The 27,748-nt window shown below is 35.9% G+C and overlaps 2 protein-coding genes across 4 annotated transcripts in view; one reads left to right on the top strand and one right to left on the bottom strand.

The window, feature by feature from the left end:
• The first annotated feature begins 923 nt into the window (after positions 1 to 923).
• On the top strand, positions 924 to 10,026 carry LOC130243092 (uncharacterized). The gene is made up of 3 exons (XM_056475142.1): positions 924 to 944; positions 5,931 to 6,277; positions 9,018 to 10,026. Exons 1-3 carry the CDS (start codon positions 924 to 926, stop codon positions 9,880 to 9,882), a joined length of 1,233 nt encoding a protein of 410 aa, XP_056331117.1. The 3' UTR covers positions 9,883 to 10,026.
• Positions 10,027 to 16,026: 6,000 nt separating this feature from the next.
• Positions 16,027 to 27,748, bottom strand: part of cadm4 (cell adhesion molecule 4) — a 301,336-nt gene continuing 289,614 nt past the window's right edge. For all 3 annotated transcript variants that reach the window (XM_056474922.1, XM_056474921.1, XM_056474923.1), the window contains one exon: positions 16,027 to 17,045. In XM_056474922.1, coding sequence (XP_056330897.1) covers positions 16,936 to 17,045 — 110 coding nt within the window. In that variant the 3' untranslated portion in view covers positions 16,027 to 16,935. The remainder of the gene's footprint in view (positions 17,046 to 27,748) is intronic.

Here is a 27,748-nt window from a genome sequence, read left to right as displayed (position 1 = left end):
CAGTAGTAAAAGACACTTTTAATAATTTAATCTGGTTAAACTCTTATTAAAATGTAACGACTTTGTCAAAGATCATAAATATACATGCAACGGTTTTATACGTGTTTTGGAAAACCTATACAATCTTTAAGGCTGACGATGTTGGAAGTCAAATCGGTTCTTGTAAATCCTATTTATTTATATGCAACAAACCAAAAGAAAATGCAGCATTCATGATATAAATAAATAAATAAATAAATAAATAAATAAATACATTAATTAATTAATTAATTAATGAATAGAAACAGAAATATTTTGAAGTATTTCAAACATTAAAATATCAAAAACGTGAGAACTTATAAACCTTTAAATGATTTCAAGTGGGTTTTTTCTAGGTGCTCCGGTTTTCCCCACAGTCCAAAGAAGGAAAGAGAGTGTATGGGTGTTTCCCAGTAGTAGGTTGCAGTTGGAAGGGCATCCGCTGCATAAAACATATGGCGGAATGGTTGGCGGTTCATTCCGCTGTGGTGACCCCTAATAAATAAGGGATTAAGCCGAAGAAAATTGAATGAAAAAAGAGAAATCATTATTTGGGGAGTAATCTTGATTGTTTATAAAAACTGATAACATTACTTTTTTCTGGTCAATTATATTTTTTGTAAGTAAATTATTAATGAAATGTCTATTTTTATTAATACCAAATAAACTGTCAAATGTTTTTTTCCCTGTATATAGCACATAACAACACTAACCTTTAAATCAATGACCATCACACATTATTTAAAAGGTAAAAGTCAGTCAGTTTGTGCATTTTTAAATAACATTCAATCCGCAGCAACAAATGGTCACAATGTGAGCTACCATTGACATAATGACATTTGCCATGGCACATTAGCATTTGGGCTGCTGCTCATTTTAATTTTATTTAATGATTTACAATTGAGATGAGGCGATGCAGCGGCACAGTGAGTAGGGCTGTCACCTTACAGCAAGAAGGTCGCTGGTTCGAGCCCTGGCTGGGTCAGTTGGCATTTCTGTGAGGAGTTTGCATGCTCCCCCCATGTTGGTGTGGGTTTCCTCCGGGTGCTCCGGTTCCCCTCGTCCAAAGACATGCAGTACAGGTGAATTGGGTTAGCTAAATTGTTTGTAGTGTTTGTGTGTGAATGAGTGTGTATGGATGTTTCCCAGTGCAAGGGCATCCGCTGCATAAAATATATGCTGGATAAGTTGGCGGTTCATTCCACTGTGGCGACCCCAGATTAATAAAGGGACTAAGCCGAAAATAAAATAAATGAATGACAATTGAGAATGAGGATGCATTATTGTTTAATCAAAATGTTTTTCTTCAATGCTGCAAGGCCTTTGTGTAAAAAAGCTAACAATGTCAGCTCACATTTGAGTTTTTACCCACAATCATTTTATTTTAAAAGACAACCATTTTGTATATATGTTTTCCCCCTCTTTTGTAAGGAGTTGCAATGCTGTTGACTTGCATTTTAAGCATGTACCATTTCAGCAAAAAAAATAAAATTAATAGCCTACTCCAATAGCCTGAGGGCAAGTATTAACAGTGAATTTAATTTTTTGCATGAACCATCTATGTAAAACTGTCTTGTGAAGTGCAATTGCCATTTTGTTCCTTTATAAAAGACTATTGAAGCAGCCTTATTGAACCATGGTAGAAATCTATCATTTCATACCCTGCTGAGAACTGAATTAGTTCATGTGCATCGACACCTAACTCCTAAACAGATAAGCGCTTCATCTTCCCTTCATTCTTCTTTCCTCAAAATCATTCCTGCCATATCTGTTTACTTTAGAGATAGGGTCCTGGTGTGTGCAAATCGGTGATGGTGTGTGTCTCGCTCAGACTGTGCATATCTGAAAGTGCGTGTGTGTGTGTGAACTGAAGTCTTTATGTGTTCCTGAATGAAATTGATGTTTATTTATGGTAGCCACGCTGCCCTTTGTACTGGCCAAATGGAATGGTTTTGCTCACACTTCAATAGACTGATAAGCCTCTATACACTGTATTGAAAAGAAGAGTTGTGGTTAAAATAGGTTTATTATGTATTTGCTCTATCCACCGGCACATTTGAGACTCATGGAGCCGTGAGGGGAATTTGGTGGCGGGAAAACCGAGCTGACAGGTTCATATCTTCGCGTCCAATTACGGTAATTTCAACAAACCCCTTTCTCTCAATTTTACTCAGTCGTAAACGTGTTGGTGTTTTAATTAACACATATCCTGTTCGTTTCCTCACTAGAGGGCCGTGAATGCGCGAGCGTTTGTATCGCTAGTTGATTACCCGGAGAAATTAATTGTGCGGAGAGTGAAGTGCAGAAGCATTACAATAGGAGCGACACAATGAGACGACTTCTAACTTTTACACCATTAATTATTTCGGCTAATCAATTTGTATGAGTGAGGAAAACAATGAAAGAACTGCAGACCCGGCGGCCCAACGCGAGCGCGCGCGAAGAGCCCTGAATTACGAGATTGCGCAATCATTGTTCATTACTATAAGCACTCACGGGCATTTCCGACTGATTACTGTCAGTGGCTTTTGAAAGGTCATATTCATTATGATAAAGAGACAGGTGGCATATTGAAGCGTTTCGGGGGATATTTTAACAGCTATTTTTAACGCAAATATGTTTTCCATTGTCTGGGCACAGAATGAAATAACCTGTCTGTCAGAACAGGAAGGCAAGTACGTGATGTGGTTGTCATATCGTCTGTAACCGTGTGCGTGACTTTTCAGCCATTTCCCACTCTGTTTAGACTGTGATCACACACTGTGTGGATGCACTGTCACAGCAATCTCTGCTAACCTTTTCAGCCTTGTAAACCAACACAAATGCCATGATCTTGAAATATTTTACTTTTTCTTTTGTATAAAATTTCCCTGTGTAAAACGCGGGTTAATTATTTGTAAAACAATTTGTAGCAAAGAAAACTGATAATAATTTATGAATAGGCCGTCAGAGATTGTCAGCATTTATGATGTAGCCTATTTCAAATATTTCAAATACAAAAAAAGTATTTTGTAATTTGTATTTGATGGGGTTTATGAAAACGAGTGTATATTTGGTATTAAAATACTAGTGTCTTGTATTTTTGCATTTTTAAAATACTGTAAAAATATACTTAGTAAGAAATCTACATGATGACTTCATAAAATGCATCCTCAGATTGATGCTTTCTCAGTTATATGCTTTGAGATCAGAACAGAAAACTGATTAGGAAGATGTAATTATTACAGTATGGATGGAAATTATGCAACACAGATAAAAAAATAACAGACAAATGGCAACAAAAGTCAACAATAATTGAAAATAGTATACTGCACAATGCTAAGACCATGTAATGGCACAGTGTACAATTCAGCATCAGCATCTTTGCTTAAGAAATGAGATGGGTTAAAATATCAGTCCTTAAGAATAGGACGTGGTGCCTTCAGCACAGTCTCAGTGCTGGAACTTTAGAATTATAAAACACCTAAATATTGTGTACTAATGTTCACTATGGGGGTAAACTGAGACTCTTCCAGTTAAAGAAGAACTGAAAAAATCTTGGGAGAATGAGCATAGTGCACAAAAAATAGTAGTTTTGAATGGGTTGCTAATGTGATGCCAAGAAAATAGGACAAACAACATACAAATAAGTCCTACAGTGGTGATTCCTACAATACTTTATTGGCTGTTTCCAATGACAGAGATGATCTGCATATGCAGTGTACAGTTAATGAAGATATGTCAAAGTGGCACAATACAGTATATGAGACACAAATATTTAATAATACTCCAGTCTATACAGACTGGTCAAAACTTCAGAATTCTGTTACTCGACAGCAGCAGAATGTACAGTTGAAGTCAGAATTATTAGCCCTAACCCTCCCTTGAATTTCATTTTCTTTTTTAAATATTTCCCAAGTGATGTTTAATAGTGCAAGGAAATTTTCACAGTATGTCTGATAATATTTTTTCTTCTGGAGAAAGTCTTATTTGTTTTATTTCGGCTATAATAAAAGCAGTTTTAAACTTTTTATAAACCATTTTAAGGTCAAAATTTTTAGCCCCTTTAAGCTATATTTCTTTTTGATAGTCTACAGAACAAACCATCATTATACATTAACTTGCCTAATTACCCTAACCCGCCCAATTAACATAATTAACCGAGTTAAGCCATTAATTGTCACTTTAAGCTGTATAGAAATGTCTTGAAAAATATCTAGTAGAAAATGTAGTCATCATGGCAAAGATAAAATAAATCAGTTATTAGAAATGAGTTATTAAAACTATTATGATTAGAAATGTGTTGAAAAAAATCTTCTCTCCGTTAAACAGAAATTGGGGAAAAAATAAACAGGAGGATTTAATAATTCAGGGGGGCTACTAATTCTGACTTCAACTGGATAAGAAAAGTTTATTTGCAAAAACAGATAACCATTTTTTAGAGATATAATTTTTATGTTTATTATGCATTGAAGAGTTCAAATGCAAAAAAAAAAGAAAATGTTTAAAACTGGAGATTTTAGTATTTTTCAGAAATCATGTTTTTACATTAATTATTGAAGATTTCAATTGAAAAAAAACTACATTTATTGATCAAAAAACACAAATAAAATAACCTCTTCATATATCACCCTTTTAAAGACTGTTAAGAGGTTGTTGCAGTTTCACTGGCCACGCAATAGATGGAAACAAAATGAAGAGAACCAGTGCAGAAAACTCATTAACTTCATTACATGGTTTATACAGTGATTAAACATCTTCAAGACAGGACTTTCTGTATGACATCTGTACTGAATTTACTAAACAAAAGAGAAAGTCAGTTTAATGGTGAAGGGACTGATCAAATAGGCCTATTGAATGAAGGTTTGCGAAGAAATGTCATGCTCCCTTGTAAAAGTGTTGTGTAGTATTTTCAAAATACAAAACACAGCATTTTATTTTGATACTTTTGTGGCTGCTGTATTTTGTAGTTTATTTTGATACATGAAAAACAGGTATTTTGTATTTTTAAAAAATATATATTTCATTGTATTTTTCAATGTATTTTTGCCCATTCCTGCTTACAGTAATCATCTGCAATGGGTTTCACTGTATTGAAGTAATAATCTGAGATTTTTTTGTGTCCAACTTATTTTTCACATAAGAGTGGGTGCAGCCATTGTAACCGGTGTCAAAACTTCCAGTCTCATTCGCTTGCATAGATTTTTAGCTGTAAAAAATAGCTTGTTGTGGTGCTTGATGTTTCAAACTGCTATTTTCTTATCCTATTAGTTTTAATTTGTATCGACATAAACAAATTAGTTGTTGTGCAAGTAGTTGGAGTGTTTACTGTCACTGTAATTACTAGTAATTTACCCATAGCAGCAAATATATTACATTCACAATGACCCGAAAATAGCTTTTACTGCCGTATTACAAAATAACGTGAATGAAAGCAGCATCTAAATGACTGAATGAACAAACAATTTCTGCAAACAGATAAATACATTATAGTGTATTCATGTGTAAAATGTTTAATATTTATTCATTCGTTTTCGTTTCTGTCTTAGCTTAGTCCCTTTATTAATCAGGGGTCGCCAGAGTGTAATAAATCGGCAACTTATCCAGCATATGTTTTACGCAGTGGATGCCCTTCAAGCCACAACTTACCACTGGGAAACACCCACACACACTCATTCACACACATACACTATACAGATAATTTAGCTTACCTATTTCACCTATACCACATGTCTTTGGACTTGTAGGGGAAACCAGAGCACCCGAAGGAAACCTACATGAACAATGGGAGAACATGCAAACTCCACAGAGAAATGCCAACTGACCCAGCCAAGGCTTGAACCAGCGACCTTCTTGCTCTGAGGCGACAGTGCTACCCACTGCGCCACTGCCCCATGTGTACTATTCATGTTTTATTTTTCTTTCTCTTACAGGAGGTCATGCATGTTATGTGGCTGTATTCACTGCTTCAGTGTGTAATCGCTGTGCTGGTGGTCGGTGTGAGCGTGAGGTTGAGCTTGGCTGCTGGTTCATTTGCAGCTGTGGCAGGAACTAGAAGATGGAGCACATCTGCATGCCTGAAGCTCTGCCTCGGCTTGGTTGGGTCAGTGGGCAGTATTGCAGAAACTCCAGTGTTTGTGCTGTTGAACCTGAGAAGTTCCCAGTGCCTGTACACCTGCATTGCAATGGTGTCCTGTCCCATACTGGTCAGGCAGTTCACTGTGTGCATTCTGCTTCTACTCACCCTTAATAATCATCTGCAGCTCCGCCTGGGGAATAGGTGAGTGCACACAACCCAACTTTGCTTTCCAGGGCTTACACTCTTAAAAATAAAGGTTAATTGGAATCGATGGTTCCACAAGGAATCTTTAACATTCATAGAACCTTTCCATTACACAAAAGGTCCTTCACATTTATGTGCTTGGCATAGCAGGTGTATTTTATCCAGTGAGATTTGCAAAACAGCAACAAAGAAGGTGAAGATTTTGGAGAGAAACTTTTGGTGCATTTAAGTCATGTCGGAAAAAAAATGTATTTATGAGTTGAACACACATGAATGCTACTACAAAGTTGTTATTATGAGTGGACAAATTTCTATTTTGAATTGGTAAATGCATCATGCTCTTGTGTGTTGTTAGAAGTGCATACTGAGGGAGATAGAAAGAATATAAATCATATTAAAGGGATAGTTCACTCAAAAATGTAATTTTCTGTTCCCTCAGATCATCCAAGATGTAGGTAACATTTTTTCTTCAGTGGAACAGAAAAGAATATTTTTTAGCTGGAACCATCTCATTATACTATGAGACCCTAGTAGTGCTTACTTTAGTGTGCTCAGAGACATTTGCCCAGGTTGTGAATTACAGGTAATAATGTAAGTTGTAAATAACGTTCAATTTGTTGCACAGAGTGATCGAGATCCACAGAGAGCTTCTCAGTGGATCGTCAGAAACTGCTGGTGGTTATCATTTTATTTCAATATGATTTTTTAAAATCTCAAAGTAATGACACTGACTGAATTGAATTATATTGATACCAAAGGACTAGGGTTGCAGCTAAAAAAAATTTTTTTCTAGTTTTTTCTGAAGGAAAAATTCACCAACAGTTGAAGTCAGAATTATTAGCCCCCTGAATTATTAACTGCCCTGTTTATTTTTTTCCCCAATTTCTGTTTATTGAAGAGAATATTTGTTCAACACATTTCTAAACATAATAGTTTTAATAACTCGTTTCTAATAACTGATTTATTTTATCTTTGCCATGATGACAGTTAATAATATTTTACTAGATATTTTTCAAATCACTTCTAAACAGCTTAAAGTGACATTTAAAGGCTTAACAAGGTTAACTAGGCAGGTTAGGGTAATTAGGCAAGTTATTGTATAACAATGGTTTGTTCTGTCGACTATCGGAATCATAATATAGCTTAAAGGGGCTAATAAATTTGACCTTTAAATGGCTGTTAAAAAATTAAAAACTGCTTTTATTCTAGCCGAAATAAAACAAATAAGACTTTCTCCAGAAGAAAAAATATTATCAGACATACTGTGAAAATGTCCTTGCTCTGTTAAACGTCATTTGGGAAATACAGTTGGGATTCAGTTTTTTTCCCCCGATGTTGTGTTTTACAAGACTTTTACTTACACATAATCTACACTTAACAATCCACTTATTTTCTTCGATGAGTTCAGAATGACAAAAATCCATTGCAAAAATGTAAGTCTCCGGCCTGCCATTCTGACTGTCTGTAGTGATGCTGGGCCATTCGCAAAGAAGTTGTTTGTTTTATTCGGATCTTCTAAGTGAACCAGTAAAGTTTATTAAATGGAATGGAGTTGTTGTGAAATGGTTTGTGTCTTCAGTAACTACTAACATACCAGATACTCCCTCTGATTCAAAATAAACCCATATCCTGAGTTATTCGGTAACTAGAACAGTGCCGCCTTTGGCCAGTTCATTGTTTCCAACTCTTCTGATATATTCAACACAGAACTATTAGCCCACTTTGAATTTTTTTTCTTTTTAAAATATTTCCCAAATGATGTTTAACAGAGCAAGGAAAGTTTCACAGTATGTCTGATAATATTTTTTTTCTTCTGGAGAAAGTCTTATTTGTTTTATTTCGGCTAGAATAAAAGCTGTTTTTTATTTTTAAAAATCCATTTTAAGGTCAAAATTATTAGCCACTTTGAGCTATATATTTTTTTCGATAGTCTACAAACCATCACTATACAGTAGTAACTTGCCTAATTACCCTAACCTGCCTAGTTAACCTAATTAACCTAGTGAAGCCTTTAAATGTCACTTTAAGCTGTATAGAAGTGTCTTGAAAAATATCTAATAAAATATTATTGACGGTCATCATGGCAAAGATAAAATAAATCAGTTATTAGAAATGAGTTATTAAAACTATTATGTTTAGAAATGTGCTGAAACAATCTTCTCTCCGTTAAACAGAAATTAGGGAAAAAATAAACAGGGCGGGTTAATAATTCAGGGGGGCTAATAATTCTGGCTTCAACTGTATATTCAGCAGATTTTGTAAAAGCCATTTAAGCAAAGTAAAAAGTAACTCAAATAATATGACTTATTTTTAAAAGTAAAGCTTTGTATTACTCGTTACTTTGGAAAAGTAATATTATTACGTAATGTGCGCTACTTATAATGCGTTACCCCCAACACTGATTGTCACAGGCATACATTACTTCCTAAATTTTTGTGATGATGAGAATGCCACCAGGAAAATTAGTTCTTGGAGGGGGGTCTGGCCTGGTGGCTGGTTCCTATAACTAACTAGTATAAAAACCCCATTGCTCTAAAAACTTTTATTCTGGGTCTTTATCTTTAAGAGTGTATGCTTGAAAAGTTTTCAGCAAGTTCTGAGCCATTTTAATTCTTGCATACAGCATATGTGAAATAACATAAGACTCCGTTTTGTGCTGACTATAAAATCAGAGTATTAACTGGTGCCGAAGTTGCTTAATAGTTAAAATTCAGGACGGTGCTTATGTTTCTTTCAGATATGCAGGCTTAGTGACTCACAGGCGGGTTTTGTGCTTGGTGCTGCTCTGCTGGGTCATTTCAGTGATCACCGCCTTCGGCCAGTTCATTGTTTCCAACTCTTCTGATACCTGGGGAGCTGCTGCGGACGACGATACAGCCGGACTCGGGATGGATGAATGGCCTGAAGGAAATGACACCACCCCCGCCCTCCCTCCCAAACGCCCCTACCCCCAGGACCGCTCTGTTATCGGTGAGTTCTTGCCTTATGGAGGTTTTCTGTCCAAGTTCCTGGTGGAGGACAATGAAAACTTCACATACGCCGAGATCCATGGCAGCCACTGGGGCGTCTGTGCCACTGACACCACACTCAGTCCGGTCTTCCTAGTGTATGTTTATGCTGTCACCGTGTTTGTTATTCCTTTGTTGGTTCTACTGGCCGTGTATCTGGACTTGATGTGCTTCATGCCACAGCAGGTTTCTGCGTGCTCCACATTTTCTCAGAAAGGAAGCTCTGTTTGGTCTCGCTCTTTGGCTCTTTCTATATCCCTGCTGATAATGCTTTGCCTGCCCCTGCATATCACCCACGCTTTGTTACTCTTCGCCCCGAGCGCCACTAGACCTGACTGGACCTCTCTGATGGCCTCTGTTCTCTTCCAGATCTATAGCGTAGTGCCCCCACTCCTCTTCACCAGCACCTCTCAGCAGGTAGGCTTCGAGTGCGCCTTGTTATCCGCACCCAACCTGACCTCCAGAGTCATCACCTCTCGAGTCAAATCTGTGCGGAGCGCTTTCTGTTCCATGGAAGATTTCCATCACAGTGGGCTGACACTCAAAAGCAAAGCGTCTCCAGGGTTGTCATGTGAAGAGGGCACTTACAGCTAAAGCTATCTCTAGAGTCATTGCTTGGGCCATATCTATATTCAGCAGTTAGGTTAAACTCATTCAATATTAGCTCATGGCTATCTGCTGCATTTGCATCAGGGTCGTTCATATCGTTTCAGGCAATGAAGGAAGTGAGTAACTGCACATTGATTTTGTTCATACTTACTCTCTTATGTGATACCTAGACCGTAGGTCTGCATGAAATGTCATTTTTTATTCATCTGCCTTAAATGAAAATAAACCTGCATTATTTTTATAGGTAGTCATTTATTTGGGCACATTTTTTTAATTCCAGTGAATTCTTCATGGTTAATGATTCCAAGCACTGATTGTTACTCATCACTCTGTGTGCTGGATACCCACCAACAAAGATAGGGTCTCTTTTAGATTCTGTAATCCACACAGTTTTATAAATGAAACCTTTAGTTTTGAACTGATGGGTTAAGTCAGATCAGATCAGGGATTTTTAATAATAGACTAGAATGCTAATTACAGTTATTATGATGTCATATACAATCAGTAACATACACATAAAAGTAAGTAATCTACTCTATACTGTCTAAAATGAACCTTACCTTTTTAATTTTCTTCATGCAAAGTTGCCTCTCATGTTAGACGTTGATTCTCACAATAAGGTATATGCCGAAGCATGCTAATAGGACATTTAATTTGCCAGTAACTTGGGTTAATCGTTTCCGGTGAAGTGTATGCCGATGCAAAATCGGTGCGTTTAAGGTCTGTTTTCTTTAAAAATCAGCGATCTCCACTGGCTAAGTGATATCCGATATAAAGTGGGTCTCCGATTGTACAAGAAGCACTGCATTAAATAAAAAATTTCCCCGCCATGTCTTTATAATATGAGCATTTATTTTACCCCAGTATATTCAATTCAGCTTCTGCGCTAGACTGCCGATTCTAATGGGCGCGTGCGAGCAAACGGCTTTTTGTCTCGTCTTACGCTTGAGCAACTAAATGAATGCCAAAGTCTGTTTAACTGATTGTATTTGAATTGCATGACAACATCGATGCTGTAAAAGGAACCGTATAAAATGGAAAAAACTCACAATAACAGGTCACCGGAAGTTTATCAGTATGGGAAACACACTAGCTCGGCATATACCCTATTGTCAGGTTGAAATTTAATCACAACTTATGGAAATTACCTGTTTAGAATCAAAACCTCAAACGTAATGATGAAGAGAGTTCCTCATGAGTTGTAATTTCATGGTATTACACATATCGTGCCCCAGTGGAGAACTATTGAACTTTCATAACTTTTCACAAAGGTTTCGAAGCTTAAAGCAGTGCTTCAAAAGCAGTAAACACTACCTTATATTAACAAAGGTTCACACTATCTGTGTCAGGCTGAATTAAATGGACATTGGATTTAGTCAGTTCATTCTAATTGACACGGTTGTATGAAACATTAATTTAGAGTGGACTAAATAAAAATGACTAAAATATTATACTTTACTCAACTTATTTAAAACAAACTTGGACTTGCAAATTTGACAAAGCCAATCAAGTCTTTGGTTTTAAAATCAAACATATATTTGTATTCTTGGTGTTTTTATAATTAAGGCCCCAATACCACCCACATCTAAAGACCCCCTTTTTAACTTTTGAGTCCAATTATGAAAATATCTGAACTCAGCAGGGATTCTGATGCATTTGAATCTGAAGGAAACAAGTCCGTCTATGAAACTACCAATTCCCACAAGACAAGTAATCGTAATTCCTGAATTATCATAGCATTAAAACGGCTTTCCAGACAAGACCGATTTCTTTGTTGTCTTGGAAATAATGAATACTTCAGGGAGCAGGAAAATATAAAACTGCTACAATATGCAAGAAATATTATTCTGACCTTACTTTTATGTCCCCAACAACAAATAAGCTATGAACTAAACTGGTGCAGAAAACAGCCTTTTCTGACTGAAGATGTAATGAGTCATTAGAAAGCACTTTGTAAATTCCTGTTATGTTGCAAAAATGGCCCAATAAATATTCCACCGCTGCCATGTTTAATCCCAGGGATACTTGAGGATTACTGGTGAAACGATTTAACCAACAGTCTCAGAAGGCTGTTATATGAATACATCAATAAGTGTGCACACTTATGCATAATTAAATATGGTACATCAAAATGTGTCCCATCAACGTGCGAACCCTTTCGGTTTTGATCTGCATGTTTAATTATCCCAACTATAATAGCATATCAAGTGGGAGAGGCCGTCTGAATGTATCGAGATAATTAAGCACTCAATAACTCCCAGGGAAAACAGGATTCCATAGCTGTTTTGATTAAATGCGTACTTCATATGTGCTGCTCGAATAAAAGCTCTGATTCAGTCTAATTGGATTATTCTTTTTGCTCACTTGTGTCAGTGCTGGGGTGAGAAATGAATCCTTTTGTATCGGAATATTTGTGTTGTGATCTCCGCTTCCTCTTATTCTCCCTCCTTGCCGTCTCACTCCCCAAATCCAGCTATTATCCATCCAAGTTTCAAGCATGAAATCCTCCATCTAAAGTCACTCATTTTGTCTTTGTACAGCTCCAACTTTGATTCGTCTAGCACTTGATCATTGTCTTCCACTCATTTTTTCTTGCAAATGCTTTTCTCTTTCATTACAGCGAGCGCTAACCTCTAATGCCAAGGTGAATTATTGACTGAACGTGGCCTGTCAAAAAGGAAAAACAAGTAAAAGCTTTCGCTAACCGAGAGCTCATTCGATTGTTCTTCGCTCGAGAGCCTTTAGCTTCCTGACGAAATTACAATCTTTCATCACTAAAGCAGCTTCAGTCAATTCAGCACACCTGCTCTAGTCCACATCCTCTTGAATGGGGTCGTTACAAGGAGTACAGAAGCACCAAAACCATAAAGCGTAATGTGAATGCAATGTCCTTGGATAAACCCATAGGAAAGTTGGATGCACTCCTTGACCAGCATATGGTTTATTACCTATGCTTATGGCAAGCTGTTTTAACATCTAGTCTATAAACAGTACTAGTACCCATGTTCGTACAGTTAGTACTTATTTAATATTTTCATAAATAGCTACCTTTTGAACATTCTTGTTGCCTACTCATTTATTTGATGCTAGTTATTATCAGACACAAATATTTATTAATTAGTAGGGGTGTGAGGGACGCTTACTTCATGAGACAAGACGAGACACGAGATTGGGTTTGAGATTTTCACACTATTTTCAAGAAATGCTCGATGAATTAAATGAATGGAAATTGTCTTATTCAACTGGGAAGAAAATAAAAACATCACAAAACGCAAAACTATTTAGGTGCTTTTTAAAAAAAATCTACTTTTTTATTTTAATGAATTCTATGCTGATTGAGATGCGGCTAGGATGAGAATCAGCACCTCCAAGTCCGAGGTCATGGTGCTTCAAAAAGGTGGTTTGCCATGTCCAGGTTGCAGGAAAGTTCTTACCCCAGGTGGAGGATTTCAAGTATCTTGGGCTTTTGTTTAGGAGTCAGCTGAGGTGGCTTGGGCATCTGTTTCAGATGCCTCCTGGATGCCTACCTAGGGAGGTGTTCCAGGCATGTCCCACTGGGAGGAGGCCTTGGGGAAGACCCAGGGCATGCTGGTGGGACTATGTCTCTCAGCTGACCTGGGAATGCCTCGGGATCCCAACGTAATAGATGGAGGAAGTGTCTGGGGAGAGGGAAGTCTGGGGTTCTCTCCTGAAACTGCGGCCCCTGCGACTCAACCCCGGAAAAGAAGATGAAAATGAATGAATGAATGAATTCTGTGGAGTAAAGGACATGCAAACACTGCAAAATATTTAGCTATAAACTCTACTGACTGGCTTAATTTCTGTACAATTTTAAATGAGAAATCGAACAAATTTCCACAAATTTAACTTAAAAAAATCTTTTTTGATATTTCATTTTCAATAATGCAACTAAAATAGGAATAGTCCAAATTTCATAATTCAATTTGTGTTTACGATGATTATGACTTTCTAAAGTGATATTTCATCACATAATGTCCATGGTTAATTTGCGTGGCAGCAGTTGTAGCAGGCTCTGTTTCAGCAGCCTTTGAACACCAGTGGAAAAAAAACATCATTTCCGCCAAAGCAACCAAGAGACGCACGCAACACTGACCCACCTGGGTTACCGGCTGTGTGCAAAGCACTTGATTTGTGGTTCAAATATAATCCTGCCTCCAAACTTCAACACTAATTTCACCCTCATGCTCCATCATGCTAACATAACAACTCAAGAGACAACTTTTCACCTTGAGAGAAATCCTGTTGCGATGAGAAATCCTGTTGCAATTTAATCTTGCGAGTTCTCGTAACACGAGATCTCATCACACCCCTCTTAATTATTAGACACTTTACTTAGACACTCATACTAAGGTGTAAAGGTCCCTGTTTTGTTTTTGAGTTTAGTTTTGTTCAGTTCCATATTTTAATTCATCATGCCCACTTGGATGATGTGATGGCAGCCACAAAACAACGGCGCCAATGTGCTCACCACACACCAGCTATTGGTGGAGTGAAGAGACAGTCATAGAGCCAATTCGTTGGATGGGGATGATTGGAAGACCATGATGGGTAAGGGCTGATAGAGGGAATTTGGCCAGGACACCGGGGTTACGCCCCTACTCTATATGTTTTTTTTAGTGCCAGGCTTCCCATGCAGCTACTGTTTACATTCTGTTTACTCAACCTAAAGTGATTCCAAACCTTTTTCTTTATTCTCTTGAACAATAAAGATATTTTGAAGAAAGCTAAAAACCTTTCAACTTTCTTCAAAATATATTTTTTATTAAACAGAATAAAAAAACAAGTAAAAGGTAAGTAAATGACAACAGAAGTTTAATTTTTGTGTGAACTCCATTGTATCTAATGAACAAGAACAGGTATCTAATAAGAAGTACTTATTTTATAAACTATGGTTTATATTAAACATTGAAACAGCTTGCTATACCATTAATCTGTCAGCTGAAGATCTATAAAGAAAATTACAAGAGATTGATGAAGTTCAGAAAAAGTCTGCAGCTGTCATTTTCCATTTAAACTCTGCATTTGGAGTTTGTCAGCTTGCTGAAGCGTAACTCGCTTCTCAGAAGCCCCAGAATTAGCAACTCATCTCATCTGATCATGCTTTGTGAAGCATTCATTCTCAAACTTGAAGGAAATTGCTAGCATATGTCCTTCTTTATCTGAGGAGCAGCTCAAAGCGAGGAGAACAGCAGGTAACGCAGGGTGCGCTTTGATTGCCATGTGACAGTTACTGTTTATGACAGGCTTCTGCAGAGCTTCTCCATCAATAAAGGACAAACACATCGATCAGTCGTCCTCCCCTCAGCTTTTAAATCCAAAGCCACCCCTCCTGGAGCGCTCAGCAAGTGACTTCTGACACAATCGTATATTGATTACAGTGGAATAATGGAGGAGTCCTATTTTAATGCACCTGCTCTCTCTCTCTCTGTGTCTCTGCTCTTTTGTCATAAGAGTCTTATGATTCATCATCTCAGTCACAAGGCTTTCATCTCCGCTGGCTGCTTCTGCTAATTAAAATATCCTCCCTTTTTTTTCTTCGCCGCTTTCCTTTATTGCCACTGGTGAGAGTTGATTGTGTCAGCCTCTTGAAGTCAGAAAATCAGTCAGGAATCATTTAAGTATTTTTTATTTTGTCGTGCTTGGTATTTTTCCCCTATAAAGATGTACAGTTAGCTATATCAACAGCGACGCAAAGACTATAAAATAAACAGGAAGTGAAAGACAAAGAGGAGTCGGACGAAGAGGGAGAAAGACACAAAGAGGATCAGAGAAAAGTGGAGGAGAGAGAAAAGTGGGTATACACGGCTGTTTCTACTGGTAGAACTAAAGCATGGGAAGTATACAATTTATAACATTTACAATTATAATAACAGTAAGAATAATAATAACAATAACAACGATCATAATAGTCCAAATAATAATTAATCAAAACAATTAAGACCTCTGATATCTTTTAAAGACAAACGAAATATATATTTTTTTGAATTTTGCAAGTTTTTTTTAAAGATGACGTAACAGTAGTTTGTTCAGTTTTGCACCTCTAAGCTAATAATCTGTGTTAGTACGGTAGCATCGCTCGGTAATGCGCGCAAAAGTTTTTTTTTCATTTAACTTACTTTGTAGACTTTTTCATACAAATAATGACTTTAGAGATATGTTTCATTGTGTGTTTTTGTGTGGAGCAATCAAAAAAACGAAAAAAAAAAAACGTAATTTCCGACATGTTCTCGACAAACTGCCTTTTTTCTCACCCAAGTCGCGGTTCCACGTTCCCAATGACTATTTGCGATAATTAAGCCCCTATTTTTACAGTGTCGGAGCAAGCGGTCTGCTTCAATTCATTCGGCTCATAAAAGAGAACATGTCTAATCCCTTAATTATTAACAAACAAAAGTGGAGAGATAGAGGAGGGAGAGGAAGGAGCGCTGGAGAGAGTCACCGAGAGAGGATCAAAAACGAGAGGAACTTTTCTTCACAAGTCAACAGGTTTTGGCCAGCGTGAGCAGATAATGGAGTTGCCGGATGAAAAGCGCAGATGAATACTTTATGAGGACGGCTCTGAGCTCTCAGCGCTGTTGTTGGTGGATTTATTCTCTACCGGCTCAGTCTCTGAGGCCCAGGCGCTGGGCAAAAATGCAGAGGATTTCAATTTGCTCACTTTGGGACATTCAAAACCTCATAAGCCACACTGTCCCGCATGGTTATAGACGGCTTGTTTAGAAATGGACACTTTTCTCTCTTAGTCCTGCAATTACAGTTTAGTTGTCGCAACTAAAAAAAAACAGTGAGCGTGATGGTGTTTTTCAGTCAGAATAATTGTCCTCTGCTTTCGTCTCTCTCGCTCCTCCATTAATTTCTCCGTCCTCTCCTTCCCACTCCATCTTCCTTCATATGGCACGATTGTGATTCCCTCTGGTTGTCGTAGTGGTGGTGTGTAGGTCTGTTTGGGAACAGTGTGTGTTGCGGTGTGCAGTCTGCAGCGGTCCAGTGTTTCTCAAGAACTCCACTAGGGCGGCGCTACAGTAGGTACTCCTTCTTGCCCTGGCTGGCATCATTCCCGTTGAGGAAGGCCTCCTGAACCTCGCCGTGTTCATCCAAACCACTGGCCTCATGAGTCAAATATGAACCTGCAGAGAGAGAGAGAGATTCACAAATGAATGAGAATTAGGTTCAAACTTTAGAATAAAATGAATCAGAAAAAAAACACTAGACGAGTTTTTAAATTGCAGTTTGACATTCTCTACTGAAACACAAACCTGAACAGGGCATATTAAAGAGAATGTGCTTCTTGGGCATTTACATTGACAGTTCTTTTACATGGAAAACACACATAGAGTGGGTTTGTTCTCGTTTACACCAGTGATTGTATTTTTTTACAGAGGTTACATCTTTTTGGAGTTAACAAGAAGCTTATGATGTTGTTTTATAAAGCTGTTCTCAAAAAATTGTCAGGTATGGTATCACAATGTGTTTTAGCAACCTATCTGCACAGTGTAAATCTAAGTTGATGCATTTAAAGACAGGACGGAAAAACTGTTGGGCACAATGAATATTTTCATCCTCAAGTTTTATATGAGAATTGTGTCCTTAATCAGGTGGAAAGGATTCTGAATGATCCAACCAAGGGTGTAGATTCATTCTTGACATTGTTGGGGATGTACATCAGCGCATGCATTGAACAGCATAAATTATGTTTCTCGCTTTTAAAAACATGAATTAAATACATATTAATATAAAATAAACACTTAATAATACAAATAACAATCCCGTCCCATGCTGCAAAAGTCAATTTACATAATTTTACTGCAGTCAGGCTTTGAGGAGGTATGAATGTAGAGAAATTTAGAGAGGTGTGTAATGCAATTTAACAGTTTTATCCTGATTTTTGTTTTTCACAATCATGGAGGCCAAAATCGAAACAGAATTTTAATTCATTGCACTGCCTTGGTTAATAGTATTATGGTGACCTCGTAGTGAACTTGACCTGGTGCATGTGTAGGTTATGAGTTGACAAAGCATTACTTTATTTTGAAGTCAATTAAATTGTTGGTAGGGAAATTTCAGTGATTGGTTGAGATTGGTGGGGACACGTTGCCTCTGAATATGCCAATTCTTCGCCCTCGGATCCAACTCATTTTTATATTTCCACAACTGCTAAATATTCCTAACTGCTTCCCTCTAGTAGGATCATTCTAATAGAGTCTCTAAGTGTAGGTTGAACCGATATAAGAAATCATTTGTACCCATTTCAGTGGGTTTATTTAAAGTTTATCTTAATTAGCATTATAATTATTGTAACTACTGTATTTTGTATTGTTTTTATTGTTTATTTTTATGGAATGTCTGCAGCAATATGGTGATGCCCATAACAAAATTCCTGTCAAGGACAATAAAGTTTACTACAACTACTACTACTATTAAAGGTCCCATGAAATTAAAATAAAGTTTTTTTAGATGTTTGTATCAGTATGTTAGTCTTCAAGTATGCAAAAAAACTGTGACAAAATGCACATTTGGAAGATATAAAACTCATATAAACATCTAAACCTTGTAGTTTGTCACTTCCACCTAAAAGGATCCACGGTTTTATTCGCGTCACCTCATACTTCATTTTCTCATCAAATCTCAATCCACTCTAAAGCCTGGTTTATACTTAGCGTGTCCTCTAGTTCGCTTGAGTGCGTGCGGCGAATGTGACATCGTCGCGGTGTTTGCGGAGGTTCGCTTTGGGTGCGCGCGACATGATTTCGGCTGGCAGGGCGCATGATTTTTTTTGAGACTCGAACGAATAGTTGCGGCGCCACATTTCATTTGAGTTGAATATGAACCACTTTGAAGAGATTTTATCTGAAACAGGTACGACTGTATAGACATCTTTATGATCCATGATCATAGAGATAATCAAATGATCAATATATCTTGGCTAGAAATTGCAACAGCCATGGGAAAGGAGGAAAGTTGTCTAATGTGAAACATCACTATAGACGATGGCATCGTCGTTGTAGGCGGCGGTGAATTAATTATTTATGAATAATTAATTAACTCATAACAAATTATTTATAGCCCACCGTTTCAACTACCTGACCGGCATGGTCTTTGTTTTACCCATAATCAAATCATAAATAAATAAAGATAAGTTACACACAAATTACTTCCCGTTCAATCACTTTTTCCACGGGACTCTGGCATGAATAGGCAGAGTTATCTGTGTCGTTATAATGGCATAGATAAACTTGGTTTGTAAAAAAGCTTCACAAAACAGGAACCAACCAACAGTATCTGAGGTTTTCGCTAAAAATACTAGTAGTACTAATACTAAAAGTAGTAGCGTGAAAGCGAAAGATTGAAGCAGTGTACAGATGCTATGACATGTTACCTGATAGATTCAAAAGAGATAAGAGTCGTTAGATAGAGACAAGATTAATTAAATATCACGTGTAACAACTATAGTGAGACACGATACAGCAGTAAATCCTTGATAAACTGTCAGAGGTGCACTGCTCTCCGGGGTTTTCTGCTCAAAGCACTCGCTGACTGCTGGAGCTCAGATGCGTGCATACGCTGCAGCGCATGACAGACTGTGTGTGTGTTTCACGTAATGTGCGTTTTCAGCGGTATAGTGCAGACGGAGGGCTTTTCAGAAATGCTAGGTGAAACGCCAGTGTGGACGTGGATTGTTTTCTTTCTAAAATGCCACTTTAAAACTAAGACGAATTAGTGTAAGTGGGGCCGTGTGTACTTTTCGCGAGCGGTTTGCTGCTGCGACGGGAGTGGGGATGGAGGATCGCGATGCCAGCTCAGCATTGTTATGTCTATCGGCAATGGACGATGGCATTGTCTATCGATCCAACCCTAATTCAATTCATGTCATTGTATAATTGACCAAATGCACACAACATTTATTAACAGCAGAATTATGTGGAAAACAACTAATAAATTAATGGAAAAATATCTATAAATATTCAAAATGAATATCAAATGAATATTTTAAATATATAAAATAGAAAATAACAATAGGTTTTTAATTTTCAAATAATTTTGATTAAAAACCTTGATAATATAATATAATATAATATTTATTAATTTTAGCTTAATTAAAATTGAATAACAATTTAATGTCTAACGTTTTGTTGTTGTGTTTTTTATAGTTTCATTTTAACAATAACAACATTGCCAACACCTAGCCCCAGTTACCACTCATATCATTTAATTGTTTTATTATTATTATTATTATTATTATTATTATTATTATTTTAACATACTCTCATTTATATGCAAAGCAGTCAATAATCTGTACTGGCCCCTTCTCACGTTTTCAACTATACCCAAATGCCCTCAATCACTGTGGCTCAAACTAAACTCCCCCAAGGGAATTGATGCTGTTGCATTGCATCATCTACCTCGCATCTAAACCTTTCTGAAATCACGTTCCTGCCAATTAGAGCTTCTTTTGCAAGGCTAGCGAAAGTCTATTGTAATCGAGAGAACTTATGCAGATCAACTTTTAATTAATCGCAAAATTCATTAGGTATAATCACCTCTGACATTTTACTGCACAGTCAGCAGCTCGCCACAGTGCAGCCCTTTTATTCGCATCATTATATGACACAATGGTTTTGCCTCTGTGGCTCAGGCACAAATAACTGAAATAACTCGGGCAGAAGTGACTCGGTGGCACCAGCGCGACACCGTTTAATTAAAAAAATCGATCTTACGTACGTGCGGTTTTGCTTTGCTAAAATGCAAGTGTACAGCAGAGGCTGATGGGGTCATTAAAAGCAGTGATGTCGTGGGCCAGGACAATGCATCAGAGCTGTAATGTCCCTCGCCCTCCGTTCCAAGATTAATCACTTCCATTCTGCCTTTCCAGCCGCCCCAAGGTTAGACGGGATCAACCCTAATGCCGTGTGTCTCTGCGCCCGTGGCTGAACTAACTGCTTGTGACTGTGATTGGCAGGTGGGTTCGGGTTCCTCCCACTGCCTCCGCCCCAATTTACGGCAGCCGTGATCTTTATTGGAAACGGTGGCACACTGAGATGGCCTGAAGTTCTCAAAGAGTTCAGGGACGAGGTAATTAAGTTTTCTTTAGAGATGCGCCTGATACGCTTGATAGAAAAAAGGCAATTAAACATTTCCCAAGGCCACATCTTTATATCACAGGTCTGACACAAGGAGGCATGATCAAAATCTAGAATTGCTACTGCTATATTGTTTTTCAAGAACAGGGTTAAAACTAACAAGAGTGTAAAAATAAAAAATAAAAATAAATAAATAATAATAATAATAATTGTATATATATATATATATATGTATATATATATATATATATATATATATATATATGTATATATATGTATATATATATATATATATATATATATATATATATATATATATATATATATATATATATATATATATATATATATGTGTGTATGTATATATATATATATATATATATATATATATATGTATATATATGTATATATATATATATATATATATATATATATATATATATATATATATGTGTGTATGTATATATATATATATATATATATATATATATATATATATATATATATATATATATATATATGTATATATATATATATATATATATATATATATATATATATATATATATATATATATATATATATATATATATATATATATATATATATATATATATATATGCAAGTTGAAAAGAAATGTCCCTGCAGAATTAAACTAAACTATTAAGACTGTTGACATTAAAATGAAATGTGAAAACAAATTAAAATGGTCACTTTGTAGCTAATTCATTTTGCAGCATTTATTTATTTATTTATTTATGTACTGCACTAGAATTAAAGGTGCCACATTGCATTGATTCAATGTTAAATTGTTTTCTGATATCTACACAGTAGGTAGGGGAGTTCGGGGCACAAAGTAACACTTTTTGGTTTCGGTCAAATAATGAACAAAGTAATGGGGTTAGACAAACCCTTTTTTTTTTACCAACAACACACAAGCCTCCTGTACAAATGAGCACTGGAATTATGATCACCGGACCAATGGTTTCTGTGCAGTATTGCCAAAAGTGCCAGGAGTAAAAATGTTACTATTTACCCCACCTGCGGGGCAAGTTGTAACAGACAGGGGGTTAGTTGTAACACGTGCTTATAAAGTCAGATTTCACACAGTTAATTTAATTTCTGTTTACTTTTACTTTAATAGGAGCTATATTTCCTCAGTAATTGGCTCATTTCTTTTTTATTCTACATAGCACAGAATGTTTATGTATTCATTTGTTTATTGGATAAGCACATTTGAATCTATTTGCATTATTATCCATTATTATACAATGCATTTATTTGCATTATTAGCAATAAAATATTTTTTTTTCTATCAAAACAATATTTACTATAAAAATCATTTTTATTTAAAATGTTCTCATCATTAAGCTTAAAATTCAAAACATTATTTTGTTCATTTAATTAGTGTCCAACAGTGTGTGGCTTAATTGTAACACTCTGTTACAACTAACCATGCTGTGTCATGTTTTCCTCAAATCTGGCTATAGCAGTCACTGTGTGTTTCTTACATCTTTCAAAATGATTTAATCTTTTAGCCTAGAAGACGGTGATCACAACAATATAAGATTTTACACACATTCTTTCATAGATTTTTTAAAAATAAAAAAATATTGAGTATAATAAAAAATACTTTTATGCTGAAAATGGTTTCACCTGTGTTTCTCATCCAAATTTTGCCGAAATTTTTCAATAATCGTCAGGAAGACGTCTGCTGACTGTGGTGAAAACCTCGGAAGCATGCCATGGTTAACCTTGAGCAAATACCTCAAAACTCCGAGTTACATTTAACCCCGCGTTACTTTGTGCCCTGTGCTCCCCTAAGTGCAAAATTCTCCAGAAATGGTTTTATATGCTCAACTATAACCACAATTATACCACAATTACCCCTTTAGAATGAAACGTTCGGTTTTCATCATATTTGGAATGGTCATGAATGTTAATGAGATCTGCTATGTTGCTCTGCAGTAGGGCTGCACGATATTTGACAAAAACTGACATTGTGATATTTATTTTGTCTGCGATATATACTGCAATATGAAAATAATTTCACAAAATGACTAACAGGGTGGCATGGTGGCGCAGTGGATAGCACAGTTGTCTCATTGCAAAAAGGTCTCTGGTTTAAGCCCCGACTGGGTCAGTTGGCATTTCTGTGTGGAGTTTGCATGTTTACTCCCTGTGTTGGCATTGGTTTCCTCCGGGTGCTTTGGTTTACCCCACAAGTCCAAAAACATGTGGTATAGGTGAATTGGGTAAGGTAAACTGTCTGTAGTGTATGAGTGTGTATGGATGTTTCCCAGTGATGGGTTGCAGCTGGAAGGGCATCCGCTGCGTAAAACATATGCTGGATAAGTTGGCGGTTCATTCCACTGTGGTGACCTCAGATTAATAAAGGGACTCAGCCTTGTGAAGATGAAGATGACTTATAAATCTACTTGAATGAATTCATCATTTTACATTGATTGTGATTGTTTTGTAAAGGTATATCTGCATAAAATACAATACAGTTGAACAAATACAAATAAATTTGATGGTTTTCTGTGGAATCTAACAGTATTGAGGTACAGAAACATTCTTTCATTCATTCATTTTCTTTTTGGCTTAGCCCTTTATTAATCAGGGGTCGCCACAGCGGAATGAACCGCCAATTTATCCAGCATATGTTTTACTCAGAGGATGCCCTTCCAGCCGCAACCCAATACTGGGAAAGACCCATACACTTTTGCATTTATACACATACACTACAGCCAATTTAGCTTACCCAATTCACCTAAAGTGCATGTCTTTGGACTGTGGGAAAAAACGGAGCACCCGGAGGAAACCCACATGAACAAAGGGAGAACATACAAACTCTACACAGAAATGCCAACTGACCCAGCCAGAGGTCGAACCAGCAACCATCTTGCTGTGAGGGGATCTTGCTACCCACTGTGCTACCGTGATGCTGTTATTTATTTATTCATTTATTTACTTATTTTCTCATAAACTACACTAGAATTTAGGTGCCATATTACATTGATTCAATGTTAAACTGTTCTCTGATATCTATATTGTAGGTGCATGGCTTAGATAAGTGCTAAATTCTCCAGAAATGGTTTTATATTCTCATTTGAATTACATTGAAAATTAGCAACATTAACATAATTTTTATACATAATTAATATAATATTTTTGCTTTTTTTATATATATATATATATATATATATATATATATATATATATATATATATATATATATATATATATATATATATATATATATATATATATATATATATAAAATGAATGATAAAATCATATTAAAAAACTACATATTTAAACAGACATGACAATAGCCATTCTGTCCAGAGTTTCTATCCAGAATTAAAATTGCACTCTGGGTGAATGCAAATATACTGACTTGACAAAATTATTTAAAATTTATTTGAATTACAAAAGTATTTTAAAAACATTTAAAATAAAAACAATTGCTCATAATTTTGCTGCAACACACAGCCTCAACCGTATGAGGCAAAATACATTTTAAAACAACAACAAAACTTTTGTTCCATCAATTTATTTAATGTGTCCTTGCCGAAAGAAAAGTACAAATTCTTTTAAAAAAATAAAATAAATAAAAAACTCGGATTAAATGAATGTGAAATATCTGAAATATGAAACATCTCAAATGCACAAATGTTGTTTGAGTTGACATGGCTCTGAAAATATAAACACAACAGCTTTGTGTTTCTTTACCCTAACAAACACTATGACTCATTCTCATCCTCTGTGATTCATCCATGCTACTTCATCCTCACAGAGCGTTTCTTCATGGCTGTCACATGAAAATAACAGAGTAGTTGTGCTCACTGTCAGGGTGACAGATATATTGTCATACAGTCAACCTTAAATCACCATCACAAGAGTTACTAGGCCATTTTTAAATGATGGAATTAAATAACTGTTCAAATAAAACCCAACACTAAAAAATGATGTCTGCAAAATTGCTGCAAACAGTTTATATATGTTGAATTTAAACAAATTCAATTTAGTATTGTTCAATGTAATTTGTTTGTTTAAATTCAGCCCAAATAAATTGTTTACAACCACTTAACTTAAAAAAAATGAGTAAATCTAAGGAATCATCTTTGAATTTTTTTCAGTGTAATAATAGGGAAACCCCTAACTATAGTACCCTCTCTTTTCTTAAATGTTTTTATATTTCATTCTAACAATGTTATTTTATTAATATTACAAAATCCAAAAGAGTATTCTGAGTATTTCTATAATGGTCAAATTGGCCACATGCATTTCAGGGTCCACTACTTTGTCCATTTAGTGTGATTTCACTAAGTAGGACATAATGTTATCCATCTATTATTCCCTATGTTTTTGGAAATAATTCATATTTAGGGTTGGGTTTAGGGATAGGGATTAGGTACAGATTACTTTTTCGAACAAAAATAACATTCCAGGATCACATCGTACTTTCCAGGATCACATCTTGCTTGGCAAAAATCACACCCACCACTTTTTCCCATGCAATCTGAATATGTGTGCCTCTGTAACTTTCTGTTAACAAAACTTTCTCACAGCAAAAACAAAACTTTTCTTCAGACAAGTTTTTTAAACTTTCAAAAACAACATTTTCACTGCGGTGAAAAGACTTTTCTCTCACCTTCGGCAGGGCCAGATTAAGAACATATTGGGCCCCAGTGATAAACCCAAGGTCCCCATTTATTTTATTGACTCACAAATGTTTTTTTTTTTTTACTATTAATAATTTGCTAATTAATATTATTATCTAATTTTCCACTATTTAATTTATATTTGATAATTATAAATGTTTTCTATTTACTAAAGTAGGTGTACAAGCATTCAAAATTAATCACATAACATAAACTTCATATTTTAAACAGGCAGGCAAAATCAGTAAAAAACAAACAAACATTTGCAGTAGCCTACTTCCTAAATGAGTGCTTTACAATAAATACTTTAAAAAGGGTTGTCTATAAAAAGCTTACTTTAAACTTCAGCTAAGCAAAAATCCCTAAAATATCTTTAAAATCCATGCTTCAAATTTCCCATTTGGTCTTGAATCAATCAATTATGGAAGGTTAGCATTCTAACTGGTTCAGTTAGACTCAAACCATGTATTTTCTAGAGATAGATATTCCGCTATTTGATAACTCGGTGGATGGGCTATTTGATTTGGTCGGACACTGTCTTAGTTATGAGAGAACAGGATTGCGCAGGTGTGCAGCCTACACAGTGGTTCAGTTATGGATCCATTCTGCATGAGTTCTACCATTTCCGCCCATCCTGGCTTCTCTTACTGCACGTTAATAACGGATACTATTTTAAATACATTTTTTGTGCTTGGTTAACCTGCCTTTGACTGGACCGTTCTAGTGGAGCTAAAATAAAGAACTGTGCTGGGAAAAAGGGACTTTCCTGTGAAATAACGGGACATCTGGTCACCATTACTGGGGACTACACAGGGCTATTTTATTCAATACTGAGCTAAAGCAGCTCAAACTATGAATGAATGAACAACTTCTGGATGAGTTTTGACACAAAGCAATCCTGGACTGTGTCAAATCAAATCAAGCTGAGTACAAAGAACAAACCCCTACTATCCAAATACAATACAAGTGAGGTTGTTTTTAACCATTATTACATACTTTACCTTTAAATACATTTTTATTACATATTTTATTTCCTATTTTTATGTTCTATTTTTAGAGGAATCATAATGAACTTTGTTGCTAGATACTTTATCAAAAAAAATTCCAAAGTTATATCATTTTCTCATGTAACTTTTCATATTTTGATGGAAATGTAGCTAGGGATATTGGAAAAGAGTAAGGCGGCCCCCTTACCTATTTATCATGTTTTGCATGTTTGTCAGACTTTAATGTTTCAGATCATCAAACTAGTTTTCATCACTGTTTTTGAACAGTAGCAAGCCGAAAGAAATACTTCACATTATTGACATTATTGAAAGCATAACATAAAGAGGCGTTTCCCACGTCATGACGCAAATTAATTTGTTAGCCAATCAAGGGCCCCCTCCTTCCGCCCTTCAGCCCTGCCTAGCCCTTATATTAATCCGGCCCTGACCTTCAGTGGTGGTCAGATAACTTGTACAGATTTAAAAGCTATATTACTAAAAGATCATATTTTTAAGTTAATATCTTCGCAATACATGATGACAAAGATTAATTGTAAAATCTCAATAAAAGTTTATATATGACATGGTAGTTATAGAATTCTGGTAGTTATCTTGGTTGCTCATGAAAATAAGGTCAAGTTTGATATTTTAACGTGACTTTAGTATCACAAGCATACAGTCAAACAAAAGCGCTCTTGTTATTTTCTCTTTGATACTGTTTTGACTAGTTATATAATTATGTAAGTGAGGATGAGCAAAATAAAGTGTGACGTATCCAAAAATTCCTCAGACAGTTGACTAAAAACTATAAGGAACTTAAGAAGCTGCAGCAGAAAAATACATTTTTTACATAGTTTTTATGAACTAATTGACAGCATCAGGAGACTACGTTCCGCTATTGAGGCTCAGAGTGAACCAAACAAATATAGATAGTAGCATAAATATTGTCACATTAACAGTTGTCTGAATATTTTCTGGTTGATTGTTTTCCATTGCATGTTGTAGTTTTCCTGACATTATCAAGATGAATTTATTCTGACACAGTTTAACTGTGAAGAACTGAGGCGTTAGACTAGTGCATTTAAAAAAATAAAAT

The sequence above is a fragment of the Danio aesculapii genome, chromosome 16 (genome assembly GCF_903798145.1).
Source record: "Danio aesculapii chromosome 16, fDanAes4.1, whole genome shotgun sequence".
Classification (NCBI taxonomy): Eukaryota; Metazoa; Chordata; class Actinopteri; order Cypriniformes; family Danionidae; genus Danio; species Danio aesculapii.
This window is presented reverse-complemented; position numbering and strand designations above follow the sequence as displayed.

Bases quoted from the DNA above. Each gene is read 5' to 3' on its own strand.
- LOC130243092 (XM_056475142.1), top strand. From the start codon at position 924: ATGAGGCGATGCAGCGGCACA. The intron at 945-5,930 runs GTGAGTAGGGCT...TTTCTCTTACAG, and splicing joins TGAGGCGATGCAGCGGCACA to GAGGTCATGCATGTTATGTG. The intron at 6,278-9,017 runs GTGAGTGCACAC...TGTTTCTTTCAG, and splicing joins CAGCTCCGCCTGGGGAATAG to ATATGCAGGCTTAGTGACTC.